Source organism: Microtus pennsylvanicus, chromosome 5 (assembly GCF_037038515.1).
Source record: "Microtus pennsylvanicus isolate mMicPen1 chromosome 5, mMicPen1.hap1, whole genome shotgun sequence".
NCBI classification, from domain to species: Eukaryota; Metazoa; Chordata; class Mammalia; order Rodentia; family Cricetidae; genus Microtus; species Microtus pennsylvanicus.
The window spans coordinates 52,683,191-52,702,361 of NC_134583.1; the positions used below are offsets into that span (position 1 = coordinate 52,683,191).

Consider the following 19,171-nt stretch of genomic DNA (forward strand, 5'->3'; position numbering starts at 1 on the left):
GAGGAGAGCCATTGCCACCTCATTTAATGTCAACATCTTTATATTTGGTGGTCTGCTCCACTGACATGTCCTCACCACAACCTAGGTGCTTAACAAATGCTGCTGAATGAGAAAGACAAGAATCTGAGCATGCCACCTAAGAAGACTGCTACATGCCTGGACATTATCGCACTTACAGTCAAATAAGAATAACAAGAACTTGGGTGTGCACCCGTGATTTCTCCCACCTAACTGTGACTGTTCATCTGTTCCCATCCCCAAACCGCAAAAGATGCTGGCCTCGAGGCCAGTCTCCCACGCCTGTTGTACATGGTATATAACTCTAGTCCTTCCATTAGCGGAAACTCCACGGTAGGTCCAGCCATGCTTTTTAGCACCTTTGTGGCCATCGATACCATCTAATGGTTTCCTGCCAGATCCCAAGCCTTAAAAGTAAAAGAATTCCGAAACGAAGGCATGGTTTTAATGAGTGCAGGACACTGTCTAGACTGAGTCCTCTCTCAAGAGAAAGAAACAAGCACCACGAGGGCCTCTCTCACCTTCAGAGAGCTGAGTCTAGAGGGCTCCTGGCTAGTCCACCCCTACATGTCCAGGAAAGGAGGGCGTTCTTGGGTCACTAGGAGCCCAGCTCAGACCCTCAACAGTCACAAGGACTCACCTTCCCCTCCTGCCAAGTCCTGTGCATCCCTTAGCCTGGAGAAAGTCATGGATCTTCTATGTCTTAATTAGCATCCTTGAGCAGAGAACAAGAGAGGCCCCGAGCTCTTTGCTATGAGGCTTAAAGGAGTCGGGGGTCTCATCTTAGAAAGTTGATGGCCCTCTCGGACAAATTAGGTACAACCATTGAGCCTTGATTTCCTCATCTGTAAAAGCGGTGCAATGACCCGCACAGGCTTCCTTAACGATTCAAACAAGGTGGCATTCAGTAAGCATTTGATGCAGAACTTGCAGGATCCTCGAGTCCCTTCTCTCCCAGGATTCTCCAGCAGCCTAGACCTGTTTGCACTGGCATTCTCCACTGGTTCCATTTCAATTCCTGACTCAGTGGCCAAAGTCTTTTTTGTTTACTTTCCATTGTGTTTCTCTTCTAATCTGAATCCCTGGGTTCCACTAAGATAAAGGTGCGGCCCAGATGTGCAGATGGAAGTTCTCACTCCTGTAAATTCTCCTCCACATCTCTGTGTGTGTATGCACACATATGTGTGTGTGTATGTATGGACACGTGCATAGATCAGAGATCAACCTTGGATGTCACTCCTCAGGTGCTGTGCACCTTTCTGTTTCTTTGTGAGACAGGCAGGGTCCCTCACTGGCCTGGAGCTCACCAAGCAGGCTCTACTGACTGACCAGTGAGCCCAGGAGGACCCAGTTGTCTCCCTGCAGCACTAGGATTACATGCACACACCACAAGAACTGGCTCTCACATGGGCTCTGGTGACTGAACACATGTCCTCATGTTTGCAAGGCTCTTTACTGACTGAGCTGTCTCCTGGCTTCTCCACACCCTCCTTTAGAAACTGAAGTAATCAAACCAGAGGCCAAGCTTATCATTAAAATGAAACATAGACACTGAAGAAACCAGAATGTTCAAAGACACTCCTCCAATGCCAAGGACAGGCAAGCACGTCTGAGGCAGCATCCTGTCCCTCCCCTCACTCCCTGGCTCGCTCTTCTCCATCAGAGAAAGGCGGTGGTTAGTCAGACAAAGCCTGACCAGCAGCTGAAATCCTTTGAGGTAAGAACCACATAATCGTCAAGCATTTGAGCTGCAATAAAGAGACATGAGACAACTCTACCTTGGAATGTCAACCGCAGACCAGCTGAGCGAATCCGCAACAGAAGATCAAAAAGGATCTTCCATGCGGATAACAGAAAATGTCACCGAGCAAACAGGAGAGATCAGTTCAGCAAAGAAACAGAGCCACATCTGCAGGTCTACAGTGAGATTTTTGCTTGCGATGACTTTCCAGCACATAACTCACAAGGTTATTAATACAGACTCCTACTGTTTGGGGCAAATAAACAGCTGTTGGTGTTTTGTGCCCAAAGCACTTTATTAGGGCTTTCTTCTACTGAAACTGTCTCTTCCTTTCCAAATCCTGAGAGGCACAGACAGCTGAAATCAGATTACCAAGGCAAAAAGAAAAACAAAGAAGAGGGAGGCAGTCTGTGTGGGCCTGTATGGACAGGGCTTCTGGGACCTTCAACATTTCCCTGTAAATCCAGACAAAGTCAGAATTCGAGAGCAGGGACACAGGGACACCGGAATGGCTGGTTTTGCCCTGGTGTTGGGAACACATCCTTCACGTTCACCCAGGACTAGGGGTTTCCTTGCACTCAGGAAGTCACCCTAGAAAACAGGATTGTGTCAACACACAGGAAAGCACTCGGCAAGCACACCCGGCATATCACGGGCGGCAGAAACTCATGGGCGGGACTTGGGTGAGTCAGTGCAGATTGAACACTGCTTTTCCGACAAGGACAAATTTCCTGGGGCTCCCACAGATAGGGGACTCTTCATTCACACTTGTATGGCCTCTCCTTCTACCCCCACCCCACTCACTTCAGTATTTGACACAAGGACAAACCAAGCCACCTGTTGGCAGTCCTGTCATTCTCTTACTTGACCCATGACCTCTGAGCTTACCCTCACAGAGCCTGCTAAAATCATCTCCCCTTTCTCAGTTTTTGAAGCATCCTTCTTATTTTGTAAAAAACATAAATCTTGGAAACAGCCACCCTTCGTGGCTCTACCAGCCATCAGCTCTGTGACCCTGGACAAATTATTTCTATTAGTCCATTTTCAATTGCTATCACAGACAATCTGAAGCTGGATAATATATAAGAAAGTCCAAAGTCAGGTCTCCCGGGTTCAGCCGTTGGGGGCTTTCAGCGAACACACAAACTAGGCAAAAGCATCACAGCAAGGAACAGTTGTTGGAGGGAGAGAACAGTCCCACAGTGAGGCAGAAAGCAAGAGAGGCTCACTCATATTTCCAAGTATGTGTCTCTTGGGAACTAACTGGGTTCTAAAAGAACTGCATGATTCTCTTCCAAAGGTGATGATGTCAATGATCTAATCACCTCCCACCAGGTCTACCTCTCTAATGGCCTCCAACCCACCACACTGGGGACCAAGATTCCAATGCAAATATAGGGGAGACACCCAAGTCCTTCCCAAACCAGGAACTTCCTAAGGCTCAGGTTTACCACCTCTGGAATCATATCTCTCTGGAATATTGAGAGCAAAGGAACCAGAATCCCCTCCCCTAGAATTACTCTCCATTTAAATAAGGACAGGAACAAAGTGATCCCACAGGGACAGTACCTGCCCAGGTTCTGACCCAGGATTCTCTACCCAGTTAGTCTTCAATTCCGTAGAAGCTTGTTGCCATTAAAATAAATCAAAGGTTCTAATTTGTCACTTCAAATCTCTCTTTAGGGCTGGAGAGACAGCTCAGTTAGCAAAAATCCTGCTTTGAAATCTCAGGACCTGAATTCAATCCCTAGTGTAAAAGTGTCAGGCATGGAGGTGCATCCTTGTAATTTCTGTGCTGGGGAGGCAGAGAAAGGCTCACTTGTAGCTCATTCCTCAGACAGCCGACTTGGTGAGCTCCAGGCCAGTAGGAGACTGTCTCAAAACAGGAGACATGCAGCACCTGAACAATGACATCTGAGGTGGTCCTCTGGCCTCCACATATGTGCGCGCACACACACACAGACACACAGATGCGTACACAGAGGCACGCACATGTATTTGTGCACGTACATGCACAAAATCTCTCTTGAGCTTTTCCACTCTTATTCATTGGCCCACACAGTTTTGTCCTGTTCTCCTAAACCCCCAGATGCCATCAGCGTGATGCATATCACCCCAATCTTCAAACCCTGTCTTGGCCAAGGTCTCTGAAATACCTTTCCATGCCTCTGGAATCTCAATGGCTATTAACTCAAAGTCTCCTGAGGACAGAAATGTTTGGACAAGCCAGGTGTGGAAACCCAACTGAGAAGTCAAGATTCTTAATGTTGCGTCCTCCACATGCCTTCTCAGGATGAACCGCTGTTGAGATTTGAACTTGGGACGCTGGTAGGATGAAAGAATTCATGCAAGGGCTGATACCAACCTCACTGTTTCCCATTGTCTTTACCTATCTTGGGGTGGAACAGCTCAGAGGCCACTTCTCTGAACCTTCCCTACATGGTCCTTTTGTGAGCTTCTGAAAGACAGTGGCAATAAAATGTGGCCCAGCTAATTGTGCCAGCTGGCCTGTGTGTCACCTCAGCTGTGGCTTCATTCAGGATGCTCTCAATAGCTCACCAGAATTAAATATTCGGCTGTTTCAACTTGCATCATTGAGGACAGCTTCATCTTTTAAAGCGAGCTCCCCAATCTGAAGCCGAGCACTGGGCAATGGAGGAGAACCCCAAAGCCACAGACACAGCAGTGGTCCAGCAACCACTGAATCTTCAGCCATAACCATATAGCCAGAAAAGCCACAAAAACAGTAAGATTCACATAACCGGGACTTCTTCCTCTGAAAGTTCCAGTTGTCTGCACTCAGCAGAGTCCATCAAGAGTACACAGACCCACGGAGAAGGTTCCAGAACAGCTGTTGCTCACAGTCACTAACACAACATAACCCGACTTGGGAACAGTTGTGAGGTAATTTGCTATTAACAATAACCTAAGTAGCAAAGCTTAGGGATGATTAACTTTAACTCCACAAATTAAAGAGATTCCAAGGTTAACACACTCCCCAGCATACTAATGTGTTTCACTGAGTAGGAAAGAAAGGGTGGGGCGATCATGGTGCACTGTCAGGACGTGCCTAATGCTGGCACTGCCCTGCGTGAGCGCCCTGCATGTGCAGGCATGTGTGCAAAGAAATAGGAATGTGGGGGAATCCTTACGTGCAGCCTTGCATTGCAAGATGTAGCTGCTTGTGACTGAAGGCAGAGTGAGGTTGGAGAAGACAACATGTATGTACTTTGGAATAATCAAGTCCCTGCCAAATTGAGGCTTAGCGTAGAAAGATGGCCTGCCATTCATGGACTATGACAGCCACCTGCAGCCCCAGTTCTCTGCTTCTGGCTCTATGTATAAGTGTTCCTGACATTTATAGACATGTAGGGCGACTGAGACGGTTCACCGGATAAAGGAGCTTGCTGGGAAATCAGATGACCTGAGTTTAATCTCCAGGATCCACACAATGGAAGGAGAGAAGTGATTCCTATAAATTGTTCTCTGGCCTCCATGCCCACAGCACAGCATACACATGCCCACAGCCCTGCATACCCATGCCCACAGCCCCATCCCTCCCCAAAGCCCATATGGCTGCTCTCCGGCTCTATTTGTCCCCATACTCATAGGGTATCTCCTCAAAGCCTTCAGATGGCATCCCTTCAGTGTGCTTGGCCTCTCCAGACACTTGGATAAAACCCAAACAAAGAAAATGGGCAAGAAACCCAAGGAGACCCTCACACCCACAGCCACACATCAGCGCCCCTGGCTTCTCAAACTACAGAACACCAACAGAGGCACTCCTAGAGCTTGTGTATATGGCTTCAAACCCCAAAAACATATCTGGGAAATCTTAGCTAACTTCAGTGGCTGGCGCTGCCCTTTAAGGCCCTCGCAAGCTGGACTGTGGCTCGCTTTTGATTCTAAATTCTCCTTGAGATTTGCCACCAAACTGCTTATCAAGGGCAAACAGCGATTTATGTCAAGTGAGCAGGAAAGAATGTGGAATTCATTTATTTTGCAGCCTATCCACTTCTGGCTAAAGAGGAAAAGTCCTTGGCCATAGTGAGAAGCTGTATTCCTTGGCAAGGACCTTCTGCTCCATAAACATGTGGTCCTGGGCTATTAACAAAAGCCATTAGGCTCAACCCTGAGCCCTGCTGCTGACACCCTCAAGGCTTCAGAATCTGTTATGGACAGAATTTTCGAACCAAAGCTCATTCCAAAAATTAGAGAGCTTTGCTACGTCAATGACAGATTTTCCTTAAAACAAACTCCCAGCAGACGCGCACTCTCCTGGTAACAAAGGCTGCCAGTTAAGGCGCAGAGACGGACACCGGAAAGCTACCGACGTCCACACCTAAGACATCTCCTGGTTCTCCGGTATCCCCATCATCAACCCGATGCTGTGGATCTGAGACACACTAACACGCACATGGTCTGCCTGATAAGCTTGAGGAAACAGCGCAATCAATGACCGCATCTCCCACAGTTGGAATGAAGAGAAAGACAGTGGATTTAGGAATGAGTCACATACAGAAACTCATTTCCGTTGTGTTCGGAAGGACAGATATGGCTTGTGAGGCATCTCAGTGTCACCTGGACTGGCTTATTCTCGCAGATGCCTCTGGCTACCATCATCCCTCACAGAAATGCAGCTGTCAGACTTCTCTTTCTCTCCCATGTGTCTTTCAGCATTCTCTCTAAGAAGTCCAACCTTAGCCAGGTGGTAGTAGCGCTCGCCTTTAATCCCAGCACTCGGGAGGTAGAAGCATGCTGATCTCTGTGAGACTGAGGCCAGCCTGGTCTACAGAGTGAGTTCTAGGACAGTCAAGGCTACCCAAAGAGACCCTGTCTCAAAAGAAGAAGAAAGAAAAGGAAAAAAAGGAGGAAGAGGAGGAGCAGAAGCAGCAGGAGCAGGAAGAGGAACCTTTAAGAACCGAAGTAATTTAATAAACACTACATGCAAACCATAAGGAAAAAGTGTCGTGGAGGACACTGGGGATTACTGAGGGCTTGCAATGACATTTGACCCTGTTACTATTAATAAGGTCCCGAATTAAACCTTCTGGAAGTTTGCAACTCCTGGAGAACAGTTGGAAAACCTCTGACCTAGGACATCTATTTAAATCAAAAATTAGGGGTTGGGTTAAATGAGGACTGAGCTCATACTATAGTATCCATGTAAATCTGGGCATGGTGGTACATATAGATGATAACCCCTGGGCATGGTGGTACATATAGATGATAACCCCTGGGCATGGTGGTACACATAGATGATAACCCCTGGGCATGGTGGTACATATAGATGATAACCCCTGGGCATGGTGGTACACATAGATAACCCCTGGGCATGGTGGTACACATAGATGACCCCTGGGCATGGTGGTACACATAGATAACCCCTGGGCATGGTGGTACACATAGATGACCCCTGGGCATGGTGGTACACATAGATAACCCCTGGGCATGGTGGTACACATAGATAACCCCTGGGCATGGTGGTACACATAGATGATAACCCCTGGGCATGGTGGTACACATAGATGATAACCCCTGGGCATGGTGGTACACATAGATGATCCCTGGGCATGGTGGTACACATAGATAACCCCTGGGCATGGTGGTACACATAGATAACCCCTGGGCATGGTGGTACACATAGATGATAACCCCTGGGCATGGTGGTACACATAGATAACCCCTGGGCATGGTGGTACACATAGATGATAACCCCTGGGCATGGTGGTACACATAGATGATAACCCCTGGGCATGGTGGTACACATAGATAACCCCTGGGCATGGTGGTATACATAGATGATAACCCCTGGGCATGGTGGTACACAGAGATAACCCCTGGGCATGGTGGTACACATTGATAATCCCAATACTGGAGGCTCTCTGGCCAGCCAATCTAGGCAAAACAGCAAACTCCAGCTTCAGTGAGAGACCCTGTCTCAAAGCACGTAGTGAGCAATTAAGGAAGGTTCTTTGTGCCAGCCTCCAGCTTTCCCTCACATGCCCAGATGATCATACCTGCACAGCTGCAAGCACAGTACACACAGAAAACACAAAATAAATTCAAAAATAAAAATAAAACAATATATACAATGTGTATAATATAGCCATCATGTCCATCTTACTAAGTTATTAAGAAATCTATGAAGATATGTAAAATACACAAATCAGCAACCCTGAGCCTACCAGAGAAAAATTATTCCCACAAGACAAAACACACAGAGGGGTTCAGGCAGGGCATTAAGTTCTACCATAACCAAAGGAGTAGAAATCAAAAGACTCAACTGTCTTCACAGCAATTCCATTTGCCCAGAAAATGCAGAACGATAACACCAAATGCCAGCCCTCCGTGACCCCGGCACAGTGCTGCATTGTCGGGGGCTGGGTGGAAAGGCTTGCCTTTGGAAAAATAATATTTCATAAAAGTGTTCAGACTCTGTCACTAGTAATCTTACTTCTTCAAATACATCTTTGAGAATAATTCAAAGGGAAAAATAGGTGAGGCAAAGACATTCTTTTTTTTTTCCCTGAGTGTATCCATTTCCGAACAAATGTCCAACATTAAAGTCAAATGAAAAATAGCGCATTGGTGGTGGAATACTATGTAGTCATTTGAAGTATTGGGGTCATTTTCTTTTTTAAATTTTATTTTATTCAATAATATTTTTTATTTATTTTGCATACTGACCATTTTCCCTCCCTCCTCTCCTCCTATGCCCCCTCCCATTTTCACCTGCCCCCCTCCCACTCCACTCCTCCTCTGTCTCCATTCAGAAAGGGGCTGGCCTCCCATGGGCTTGAACAAAGTATGGCATATCAAGTCGAGATAGGACTGAGCTCCTCCTGCATCAAGTCTGGGCAAGGTAATCCAGCATGGGGAATAGGTTCCCAAAAGCCAGCTAAGGTCCTGATTTCACTGCTAGGAGTCTTACAAACAGACCAAGATACACAAGTCACACCCATGTAAAGGGCCTAGGTCAGTTCCATACAGGCTCCCTGACTGTTGGTTCAGAGTCCACGTGCTCCCAAGAGCTCAGGTCAGCTGACTCTGTAGGTTCCTCCATCATGACCTTGACCACCCCCCACCTCCATCCCCACCCCCACTCATAAATCTCTCCTCCCTTTCTTCAGGAAGACTCCCAGAGCTAGGCCCAGTGCTTGGCTGTGGATCTCTGCATCTGCTTCCATCAGCTATTGGATGAAGTTTCTCTAGTGTCAATTAGGGTAGTCACCAGTCTGATTACGGTAGACAGCCAGTTCAAGCACCCTCTCCACTGTTGCTAGGACTCTTAACTGGAGTCGTCCTTGTGGATTCCTGGGAGTTTCCCTGGCACCAGGTTTCTCCCTAAGTCAGAAATGCTTCTCTTATCAAGATATCCCTTTTTGTTTCTCTCCCTCCATCCTGCGGTGCCCCAGCCCACCCAACCAACTCCCTCAAGCTCCTATCCCCTCATCCCTCTTATCCTTTCCCCAGTTTACCCAGGAGATCTCTTGTTTATCTCTCTTTGAGCCCTCCGTGTTATCTAGCCTCTCTGGGGATGTGGAGTGCAGGTTGGTTATCCTGTACTTCATTCCTCATATCCACTTATGGGTGAGTGCATTCCATGTTTGTCTTTCTGGGTCTGGGTTACCTCATTCAGAATAACTTTTTCTAGTTCCGTCCATTTGCCTGGAAATTTCATGAGGTCATTGTTTTATTTTTCAGCTGAGTAATATTCCATTGTGTAAATTTTCCTTATCCATTCTTCATTTGAGGGCCATTTAGGTTGTTTCCAGGTTCTGGCTATTATGAATAATTCTGCTATGGGTATAGTTGACCAATTGTCCTTGTGATATGATTGAGCATCCTTTGGATACATGCCCAAGATGGGCATAGCTGGTTCTTGAGGTAGATTGATAGGGTATGTTTTCTTAAGCAGACCTCCAATCCACTCTGCAAATCTGCATGCTTCCTGATTCCCCCGTGAAACATTCCCATGATGCTCTTGTTCCTGTGTGGGCTTCCCTCTAGTGGTTTGCACCTCCCTCTAACAGTGGAGTTCCATGCTTTCCTCCCGTGCACTAGATCTGTTCCCAAGCATAGAAATACTATTGGGATTTGTTGCTGCAATTGCTTAATTTAATTGCATACTACGTAAACCCATGAAGACTGCTAAACATAAGCAATAGGTGGTTTCTAGAAAAATTAATGCCAATACTTGAGACAAGGCAGTCACTTAAATAGTCATATTACAGGTTAGCAAAATCATTCCAAAAATCAGGCCCAAAAAATCAAAAATATTAGGCAACTACTCTGAGAATGCCTCCCAGTACCTCTCAGTCCCTAGAGGATTTTAAAGAATATGGGAGAAACCTGACTTTATCAACAGGATGTGACGATGCTGGGATGGGAGTGGACTGTGCACAGCGGACAGTAGAGTATCTAATAGCAGACCCACCCAAGGACAGCATTTTTACTGACAGCAGCGAGGCTATTAGTGGCTGTACATTTTTAAATAACAGTCAAAACATTTACTGTGTTTGAAATATTCTTCCCTCTTCCTCTGATGTTTGAGCTCATTGACTCTCTTGACAACAGAAATTCTATTGTCCTTAAAAAACAAGTGTGAACCAGGAGCATCCCAGCTCCCCGTGGTCCCCAGTAACTCCACCCAGTCCCTGCCTGAGTAACTTGAAGCACCTCAGGTTGCCAAGAGAAAAAGGTCAAAAGAATAAACTACGTAGCAAACATAGAGAAAAATGCTTCATTAAAAAAGGGGAGCAAAGAAAGAAGGCAAAAGATAGATAAATGGATAGATAGATAGATAGATAGATAGATAGATAGATAGATAGATAGATAGATAGACAGACAGACAGACAACACTATCTCATGATATGTGTAGTCAAGTGGGTGAAGCCAAAAGGAGGGCTTATGGTTATAAAATAGCTCCTGGGGTAGAATGAATCCTGGGAAGTTCCATACATTCTTAAATTGTTCCTTAAACATTGGCACATTCTTAACAGATCCAAAAAGATACTGACCAAAAGAGAAAGAAAGGGGGGGGGGGGAGAAAGAAAGAAAGAAAGAAGAAAGAAAGAAAGAAAGAAAGAAAGAAAGAAAGAAAGAAAGAAAGAAAGAAAGAAAGAAAGAAAGCCATTTTTGTTTGTGTTTGGCATACAAAATCAAACATGAACCAGGACTGGGATGGCTCAGCTGGCAGAGTGCTTGCCTAGCATGGCAACCCTGAGTTTGATGCCTAGCACCACATAAACTAGGAATTACAGGCATGTGCCTGTAATCCCAGCTCTGGGAAGGTGGAGAGAAGAGAATTCAAGGTCCTCTTTGCTACTTAGCAAGTTTCAGGCCAGCTTCCTAGTGTGTTTGGGACTAGCCTGGACTGTATGAGATACCATATCAAAAAGAAAAAGAGAAAGGGGATGAGGAGGAGGAGGAAGAGGAATTTCTCTTTCCAAGTTCTCTCACACTTGGGCCTCCGCTAACATCTGTCCATCTGGCCATCTCAAACAAGCTGTAAGGTCCTGAGTTGGAGCCTGAACTAGGAGCTACTAGGTGTTTCCACCCCGATAGGATATTTATTTTAAAGTCTGACGTTAACCACCCTGGCATTTAACATCTACTTGGTTAAAAAAAATAATGTTCAAAAAATACAATTTACATTCCCAAGAGATTCACACACACCATCTAATTAAATCATTCAATCAGAAAACAAATTAAAATGAAATATCACTGCAGTCCCCAAGAGGAAGATCAACTTTTCAGTCATGACTAGAACAGAGCTCTCGGGTGCCGCTCCAAAGCCTCTTCTAATTGCAAGTTCTCAGAACATCCTGCCGAACATTCGGTGACATTTGCAACTTCCTGGGCAGCTTTCATTCCAAAGAGAAGAGGCCTGGGCGACACTCGGAAGCAAAGCTTGTCCTTTGGAAACTGGCAGTGCCCACACTCATAACTAGCTAGGATGTTGGGCATCAGTGCAGGGCAGTCATTCATCCACACAGACTGTCTCTCTCCCACCCGCCAGGAACTGCCCAAAGAGTCCTCAAGCATCAGTTAAGAGAATATGACCTCTGCCTTCTTTGGGAAACTAACCCAAACCCAGACCTGCCACAGTATGTCAATGGAAAGCATCTCTGTGTAGGAACACTACTGACTGCATCATCCCTCCAACATCCTCAGATGGCCTTTCATAGGACACATCCATTCCCACCGTTGTCCCCAGTACCAGAATAGCACTCTTCCCTGTGAGCCTCTGGCCCTTTTGGCAGACAGTAAGAACACAGACTGGCCCCTGCCTAGCCTACATAACCAACAGCCAAAATAAACACTAAAAGTAACCCATGTATAGTGGCACCCCTCTGTGACGCCTGATGAGATGGAAGGGTCTTAAGTTCAAAGCCAACCTTACACAACTACATATTAATACCTCTTCTCACAGCAAAACAAAACAGAGACCCTGAAGTCACTATCTGAGTTCAAATCTCTGAGCTACTGTGTAACCGAGTGTAACCCTGGACAGATGGGGTCAAACAACCTCTCCAGACCTCAGTTTCCACATCTGTAAGATGGAGCTAATCCCACCAACCTCACAAGGCTCTGAGGTTCTACAAACCTCAGAAAGTTCTACAAACAGGGCACAGCATACAACCGGCACCACAGAGTTCATGGCTATTCTTGTTATTGGCTCTGCCACCCCTGTCCTCAGCTCTGTGATGGATTATCCAAAAGGCTCTTCTGACGTAAAACTTAGACAGCGGATCTATGCAATCAGCCCAGATCCTGAAGGGCAGGAAGGATCTCACAGACTCACAGGTCTTACCTTTGAGCCCTAAATCCAGGTACAGAGACTGCTCTGGAACCCTGGGGGGAGGAGTTGTCAACACCACCACACACTACAAGCACAAGCAAGCAGCTAGCCCCGCCATCTGTCTGCTTCACAAGTCACTGAGGGTAGTGGCTTTGGTCTTGTCATCTCCCACTGCCCACAGACACCTGAACTTACACACAGAAAAGAAGGATTCTTTTTTTAAAAACCCATCTCCCCCAACTTATCAGGTAAACACTGAGAAGTTCTAAGGTTTCCATGTGGAGCCTTGTGAATCATATGACATGGTCCACATTCAACATAACAGGGGTCTGCCCAGTGCAGAGCTCATGGGTTCGTGAAATCCTTGAAATCATTCCTGAAGCAGTTCCTTGCTCGCTTCTTCCCTAACTAGATAGAAAAGGGCAGGGAAAGTATTTTGAACACAGACACACAGAGAAGTTGTGAATGAAAATCTCTTGGAATATGTGTACAAATTGGAAATGTCAGAACAAGGCACAGCCCTGAGTCCAGCATCTCCCAGAACATAGCAAGGCTGTGTTTCTACTGCTGACACTAATGTCGACTCTGACCCGAGGGATGGAAGCCAACACGTAAAAACGGCAGCAACAGGCACTACGGCTCGGTTTGGTCTGTCAAGTTCAGTGCCTGTGTAAGGCTGAGGCAGATCTGAAGTAAGAGCTGTCAAAGGTCCCTCTTCTAGGGGTCCTCAAAGTCAAGTGCTTGCTTTCTTCAGTTTGGAAGCACAGCCTTTCTGCCCTCACCTGAACTTGGTGAAACCTTCCCAGGGAAGGAGTCCATCTCGCCATATGAGAGGCACAGCAGATCAGAAAGTAGTCCTTGGCAAACAAGCTCAGAGCAGGCAGCCTGCAGCTCAGATACTGCCAGGTTCTACCATATACCCAGGTGCCTGTCAGGTTTACAGGTAAACTAGCTGGGCCCTGCAGTTAAGATGTTCTCTTATCTAGGAAAGCAGGGGCCACCCAAGGAGGACAGGGAGAATCCGGATCACCAGAGTGAGCACACCTTACTCCAGTGCCCTGAGCTCCATCGCTTTCTTCCGGCACTCACACTGCCTGGGACACATCAGGAGCGTCCTTTATATACCACTCCCCCTTTGAACCCTGTCTAAAGTCACCCACCCACCTGCAGTCTTGAATTTCAGACCCGCCTCCCGTGGGTTTGTCTACTCTGCCATGGCTGATTCCTGGGCCAGCGAGAGTAGCTGCTTTACAAATTGGCCCTCACTGGGACCCAGAAAGCTCCGGCAGAAAGCCGCAGCCTGAGTGGGTTTTCTCGGTCCTGAACCACTTTAGCGGACGAAGCTTCTTCCTGGGGTTGACACCTGCTCATAGGGAAGGATCCTGGATCTGCGGTTGTGCTATAGCTAAGGACAGTTTTCCACTTAAGATGCCCCCTGCAGTCCCAGCACTATTGGGGCTGAAGCCGCGGCTGGGGCCAATACTATAGCGATGTAATTCTTCTAGTCTGCGTTCCTCCTGAAGCTTGCAGCTGCTTAAAGCCCACAGTTAGGACCACGCAGGGCGTCTCTCCTGTCCCTTACAGCGGCCAAATGAGCTCGTTTGCCCTTGTACTCTCTTGGATACACGAACATCCACAGTCGATCACACTCCTGGACTAGTGTATGATTCTGCGATCCCGGGAAGAAGCAGCCTGGAGTCACAGGCACATTTGGACACGTGCAGTGCATAACGCGTCCCCACACCGATAGCATGCTGCGCGCACGATCACACACACACACACACAACACACGCATATGCATACACACGCGTGACCAAGGAAGACTTGCAGGGCGTCAGACACAGATGATCCAGGTCACCAGTCCTTGCAGTTCCTCCAACCATGCAGCTGCCACCCTAAAGCCCTCCCTGCAGTCACTGGCCTGATACGCACTGGCCTCAGTGCCTCAATGCATCTCACAAGCAGAGCACTAGGCACTCCCTGGCCGTGCGCGTGGCTCAAGTTTCCCAGGGTGCCGGTACCTTGAATGTGCTGTTTGATGACATTCTCCAAGTGGTCCAGCCGCTCCATAATTTTCAGGGTATCCCCTTTATCTTCCTCAAGCTTCTTGTCGGGCGCTGGCTCCTGCCCCCGCACATACACGCTGGCGATGTAGTTGGTAACCCAGCCCACGTACAGCAGGCAGATGATGTTGGTCATACCGCTCAGGATCACGCAAGTGGACACCAAAGTTTTGGTCTTCCTGGTACACACCATTCTGGAGTCCCTCCTCCATATAGAGCTCCCAGGGCCCCTCCTTGCTGCGCTCCTCAAACTCCCCCGCGCTCACACCCCTTGGCACGCCTGGAGCCTCTGGGGCACCAGCACCTAAGTCTTGAGGCTCTCCAAAAGCGGGTCGCCTGGCAGTGCGAGCCGCGGTGGCCAAGTTTGCAGCTCCCGCCGCTGGCCACCCTGAGAAAGATCTCCACAAAGGAAACGAGGTGGATTTGTTTGTTGTTGTTGGGTTTGTTTGTTTTTTACCCCCAACTCAAAATCCCCGAGCTTTTCCCTAGGCGGTCACGGGTGGCCGGCAGTGGAGCGATGCGAACTGCAGTTCTGGGAAACTTTGTCACTGCCAGGGCTCGCTGCCGCGCTGCTTCCCATCTCCAGCGCCCGCTGCCTAGGAGATGCCACCAGCCCGCGTCGCTCGCTGCTCGGGAGAACCGAGGCTGTGGCAGCGACCCAAGGAGTGAAGCTGCACGGCCCGGCCCCCTCCGAGCGACAAGCACCGCCACCAATCGCGCTCCGGCTCTGGAGAGGGGCCGGGGCTGGGCGGCTGCGGACCAACGAGTAGGGGCCAGGGGGCGGAGCCCCGCCCCGCGCCCCACCTGCTGGCTACCAGCTCTCGTCCCGGAGGCGCCGGAGCTTCCGAGGCTTTCAGACCACCAGAACCCGGCTCCAGCAGGCCACGAACCCACCGCCAGTCTGGGCCCAGGCCTGCAGACTCCACCCCTAGGGGAATTCCGGCTGTCTTGTGCGAAGGATCCCAAGCTTGGGGGCAAGGTGGTCGTGGGGGGGGAGGGGGACGCGGTAATTACAATGCTCCTGTCCCCCTCACCGGCTTCAGCTGAGAGGATTCTGCTGCTTTCCTACGTAAAAAGAGACTCCTCACTCCCCCCCCCCCTTTGTAATCGAGATGCAGATTATAGAAGTTTCCAGGCCTTACAGTGTCCACTCCTTCTGATTCACTTGCGCCTCCACCCTGGCCCCTGCCCTCTGCTGGTCTCCAGGGTGTCACCAAAGGCCTCCTGGAAATCGCTAGGAGAGGCACTGGTGAACTGTGAAAATGTCTCTAAGCCATCACTGCTCCCAAGATTGTTTAAGTCTATGCAGTGCCTATGACATGGTGGCGTCCTACAACTCTTTACCGCTTGGGAAGCCCACCATAGCCCACGCACAGGGAATCCTCATATGTAGTGATAGGGCAGAAGGCTACAATTCTCCTTGACCTGTATAGTTCCCACACCTATAGTCTTCACGGCTTGCTGGAGAGAACTGGAACTCACAGCAGAAGGTCCACTGTGTTTCTTAGGGGGGCAAGCGCTCCTTCATATCATAGCGTCTTAAAACGCTCACTTCTCAGAATTCTTTAAACAAAGTCTTTCAAAAACCGATTTCCTTTCGTTCTCTCCAAGTTGTGTGTTCTGGCAGGGAAAGAAGCTTGAAGAGGCCACCCTATGAGCCAGCACTCCAAAGAGCCAAGGTGATCCACCATTACAACTCTCTTGTGAGGCTTCTGAATGCAAATGCCTTGTCCTATAAAAGAGGAAGGCAAAGACCAGACATGTTACGACCCTTTAACACTGCAGACAAACAGTTCCCCAAAGATGCTGAGAAAGTGGAAGACCTCCAAGGATCTGAGAAGAACACTCTCCTCCCCCAGCTGAAAAACAGGTGAGGGCTGGAGTAGAGAAAGGAGACCAGGGTGTATGTTTGGGTCACATTTGGTTTCTAAAATATACCATCTGCTGGCTACACAGACAAGAGAGGAAGAACATCTCTCATTCTCTGCTCACAGAAAAGGGGTCTAGGCTGCCTCTGGGTAGCCTGGTCTTCCAAACAATGGCCTTGAGCACCATCAGTGGCTAAAATGTCATCCTGGATCCAACAGGAATCCTCGAAGTTTAGCTCTCACAGCATCCTCCTAATGGGTACCAGATCACACCCGGGGGGGGGGGGGGAACGAGACCCGTTTTCTATCTTCTTATTGGCAAAGCTCCAAGACAGAGGTAGAGGCATCAGGCAAGAAACAGTGTGGAATGTGGGACTTGAGATTTTGTGCAGTTGGTCCTCTAAGATAGTGTGACCAGAAAGAGTGTGAAAAGCAAACACAGTCAATCAATCAATCAATCAATCAAACAACAACCCAAGATGGAAGAGAAGGCAGAATGGCCTCTGGTCTCTAAAAAGCCACCAGTTGTCAGTAGCTACGGAGCTCTTGGTTTTAAGCCTTGTTCCACTATGATTTTTGTTTCTTGTTTGCTTGTTTATTGTTGTTGTTGTTATGGTTTTTGGTTGTTTGTTTGCTTTGGAGAAGGGGTTTCTCTATGTAGCCCTGGAACTGGCTCTGTAAACCAGTCTGGCCTCAAACTCAGAGATCCCCCTGCCTCCTGAGCACTGGAATTAAAGGCGTGCGCCACCACCGCTTGCTTGCTCCACTATGTATCCGTTACATGAGCCTGAGCAAGGTTCTAAACACCAACAGGACCATTTCCCTCGTGGATCAAATATAACACCTTCTTGCTTATGATTATTAAGTAAGAGCACATAGCACGGGTCTTAGACGGGACAGGATACAGAGTGGGTGCTCAGGCTCACATGGACCTCCATCCAGGATGTGCTTCCTCCTTTCCCAGGTCTAAGAACACCACCCTATTGTTTAGCAAACCTTGATTTTTCTGCTGACTACTATCTGTTCTTCTCCACTCCTGGAAGCTATAGGATCCAAGGCTGTGGGCAGCAAGGAAGGGCTTCAGGCCTTAGCTAGCTAGGTTCCACCTCATTGACTTTCTACCCATAATGTCTGCCTTCACCATCAGCAGCTCAGCAATCATTCCAGGCTGCTGATAGGATTTTCCAGAAGGGAGGTTTATTTCCTGCAGGTCTGGTTACCCCAAGAGCCCTCAGGCACCAACTCGAGATCTCAAACCTTGGTTAGAATTGAGGTCTTTAATAAATAAATAAATTTAAAAAAGAGGGGCAGGCACAAAGACAGATGAGACAGGGAAGAGGGAAAGAAACTAGTGGGTTGGGGGGATGGGGGTCCATAAGGAGAAACCAGAAGCAAAAAGGAGAAGGAAATGAGGGGAAGGAGAATTCATTAAAACACACTTTGCTCTAAAGTGCCATAATGATATCTAATACCTTGTATGTTAATTCTTAAAATCTTTTTAAACAAATTAAAAATAAAAATAAATAAAAGAAATGAGGGAAAGGGAGAGGTGTTCAGTAGACCTTCCTTGCCACCCTCCCATAAACAGTTCTTAGGCAGAGATTCCTATCTTTGTATGAATTATATTCAACGCAACAGGAACTCACCAAGTTCCTGACCTTTTGTGGAATGACCAGTTGCCTGGGACACTTGCCCAGTTTGATCTAGACCTATGACTTCAAAGTCTGTCCCACAGTCTCAGTAGGGGCCTCTTTTATGAGCATGGAAATCTTCTCAGTTGGGGAGGTTTGTGACTCTCTATGTCTCTCATCTAACCCCCAAGTGTCTCCCCACTTTGCCTTTTAACAAACCCTGCCTTGGAGTTCATTATCAGGCCCCTTGATGCTTATCAGAACAGAAAATTCCTCGGGGCGTGGATACGAGCAGAGACTGAGGCAAAGTGGCGCTTCAGATTTATTCTAAGAATCTGAATCTGATGTCTCCTTCTGCTCTTGCCACGCACGGGGGCGGGGCTGAAGATCCTTGTGGGTCTGTCCTGTGTAGCCTGAATGTCACCCTTGTAGTACGCAGGGGAGGCTACAGCTCCCCCTAATACTACTTGAAAGAAGCCTCTTGGGAGGTGTATTTTTTTTTGAGACAGAATCTCCTTACATAGCTCTGGATAACTTAGAACTCTATGGAGACAAGGCTAGCCTTGAACCCATAAAGACCCACCTGCCTTCTCCCAAGGACTGAGATTAAAGACATGCACCACTGACTGTCCTTTCATGGTTCCCTATCCACGTGTCCAGAAAACACTGCAATGCAACCAGTGCTAAGCACTCTTCAAGATGCCATTGACATCACAGTTAGGAAAAAGGAACCTTAGAGTTAGTTCAGCCTCCAGTCCCTCACATTCTGGGCTGGAATCTATTCCTCAGAGATGACTGACAGTGGCCATTTGTCCCCACCAGATGGCAGCACTGTGTAAAGCCACAAACCTAAGGTGCCAAAAGAATTTGGGGGCTTAATGGGGGCGGGGGGAAAGGGCCCTGGTGGAGGGCCTCAGCCTTGGGCTGGCTTTATGGGAATTAGGGTGACAGGTACGTGAGGAAATGGGGACTGCTAACGCATGCAAAGATAGATACTCAATTCAGAAACAAGAGCTATAGAGGCCCAAGATTGGATGCTATGA

The 19,171-nt window shown here is 48.0% G+C and overlaps 1 protein-coding gene across 1 annotated transcript in view; it reads right to left on the reverse strand.

Moving 5' to 3' along the window:
- Galnt18 (polypeptide N-acetylgalactosaminyltransferase 18) overlaps positions 1 to 15,278 on the reverse strand; it is a 320,566-nt gene extending 305,288 nt beyond the window's left edge. Inside the window, exon 1 of the mRNA XM_075971902.1 lies at positions 14,588 to 15,278. Coding sequence (XP_075828017.1) covers positions 14,588 to 14,822 — 235 coding nt within the window. The 5' untranslated portion in view covers positions 14,823 to 15,278. The remainder of the gene's footprint in view (positions 1 to 14,587) is intronic.
- Positions 15,279 to 19,171: the final 3,893 nt, after the last annotated feature.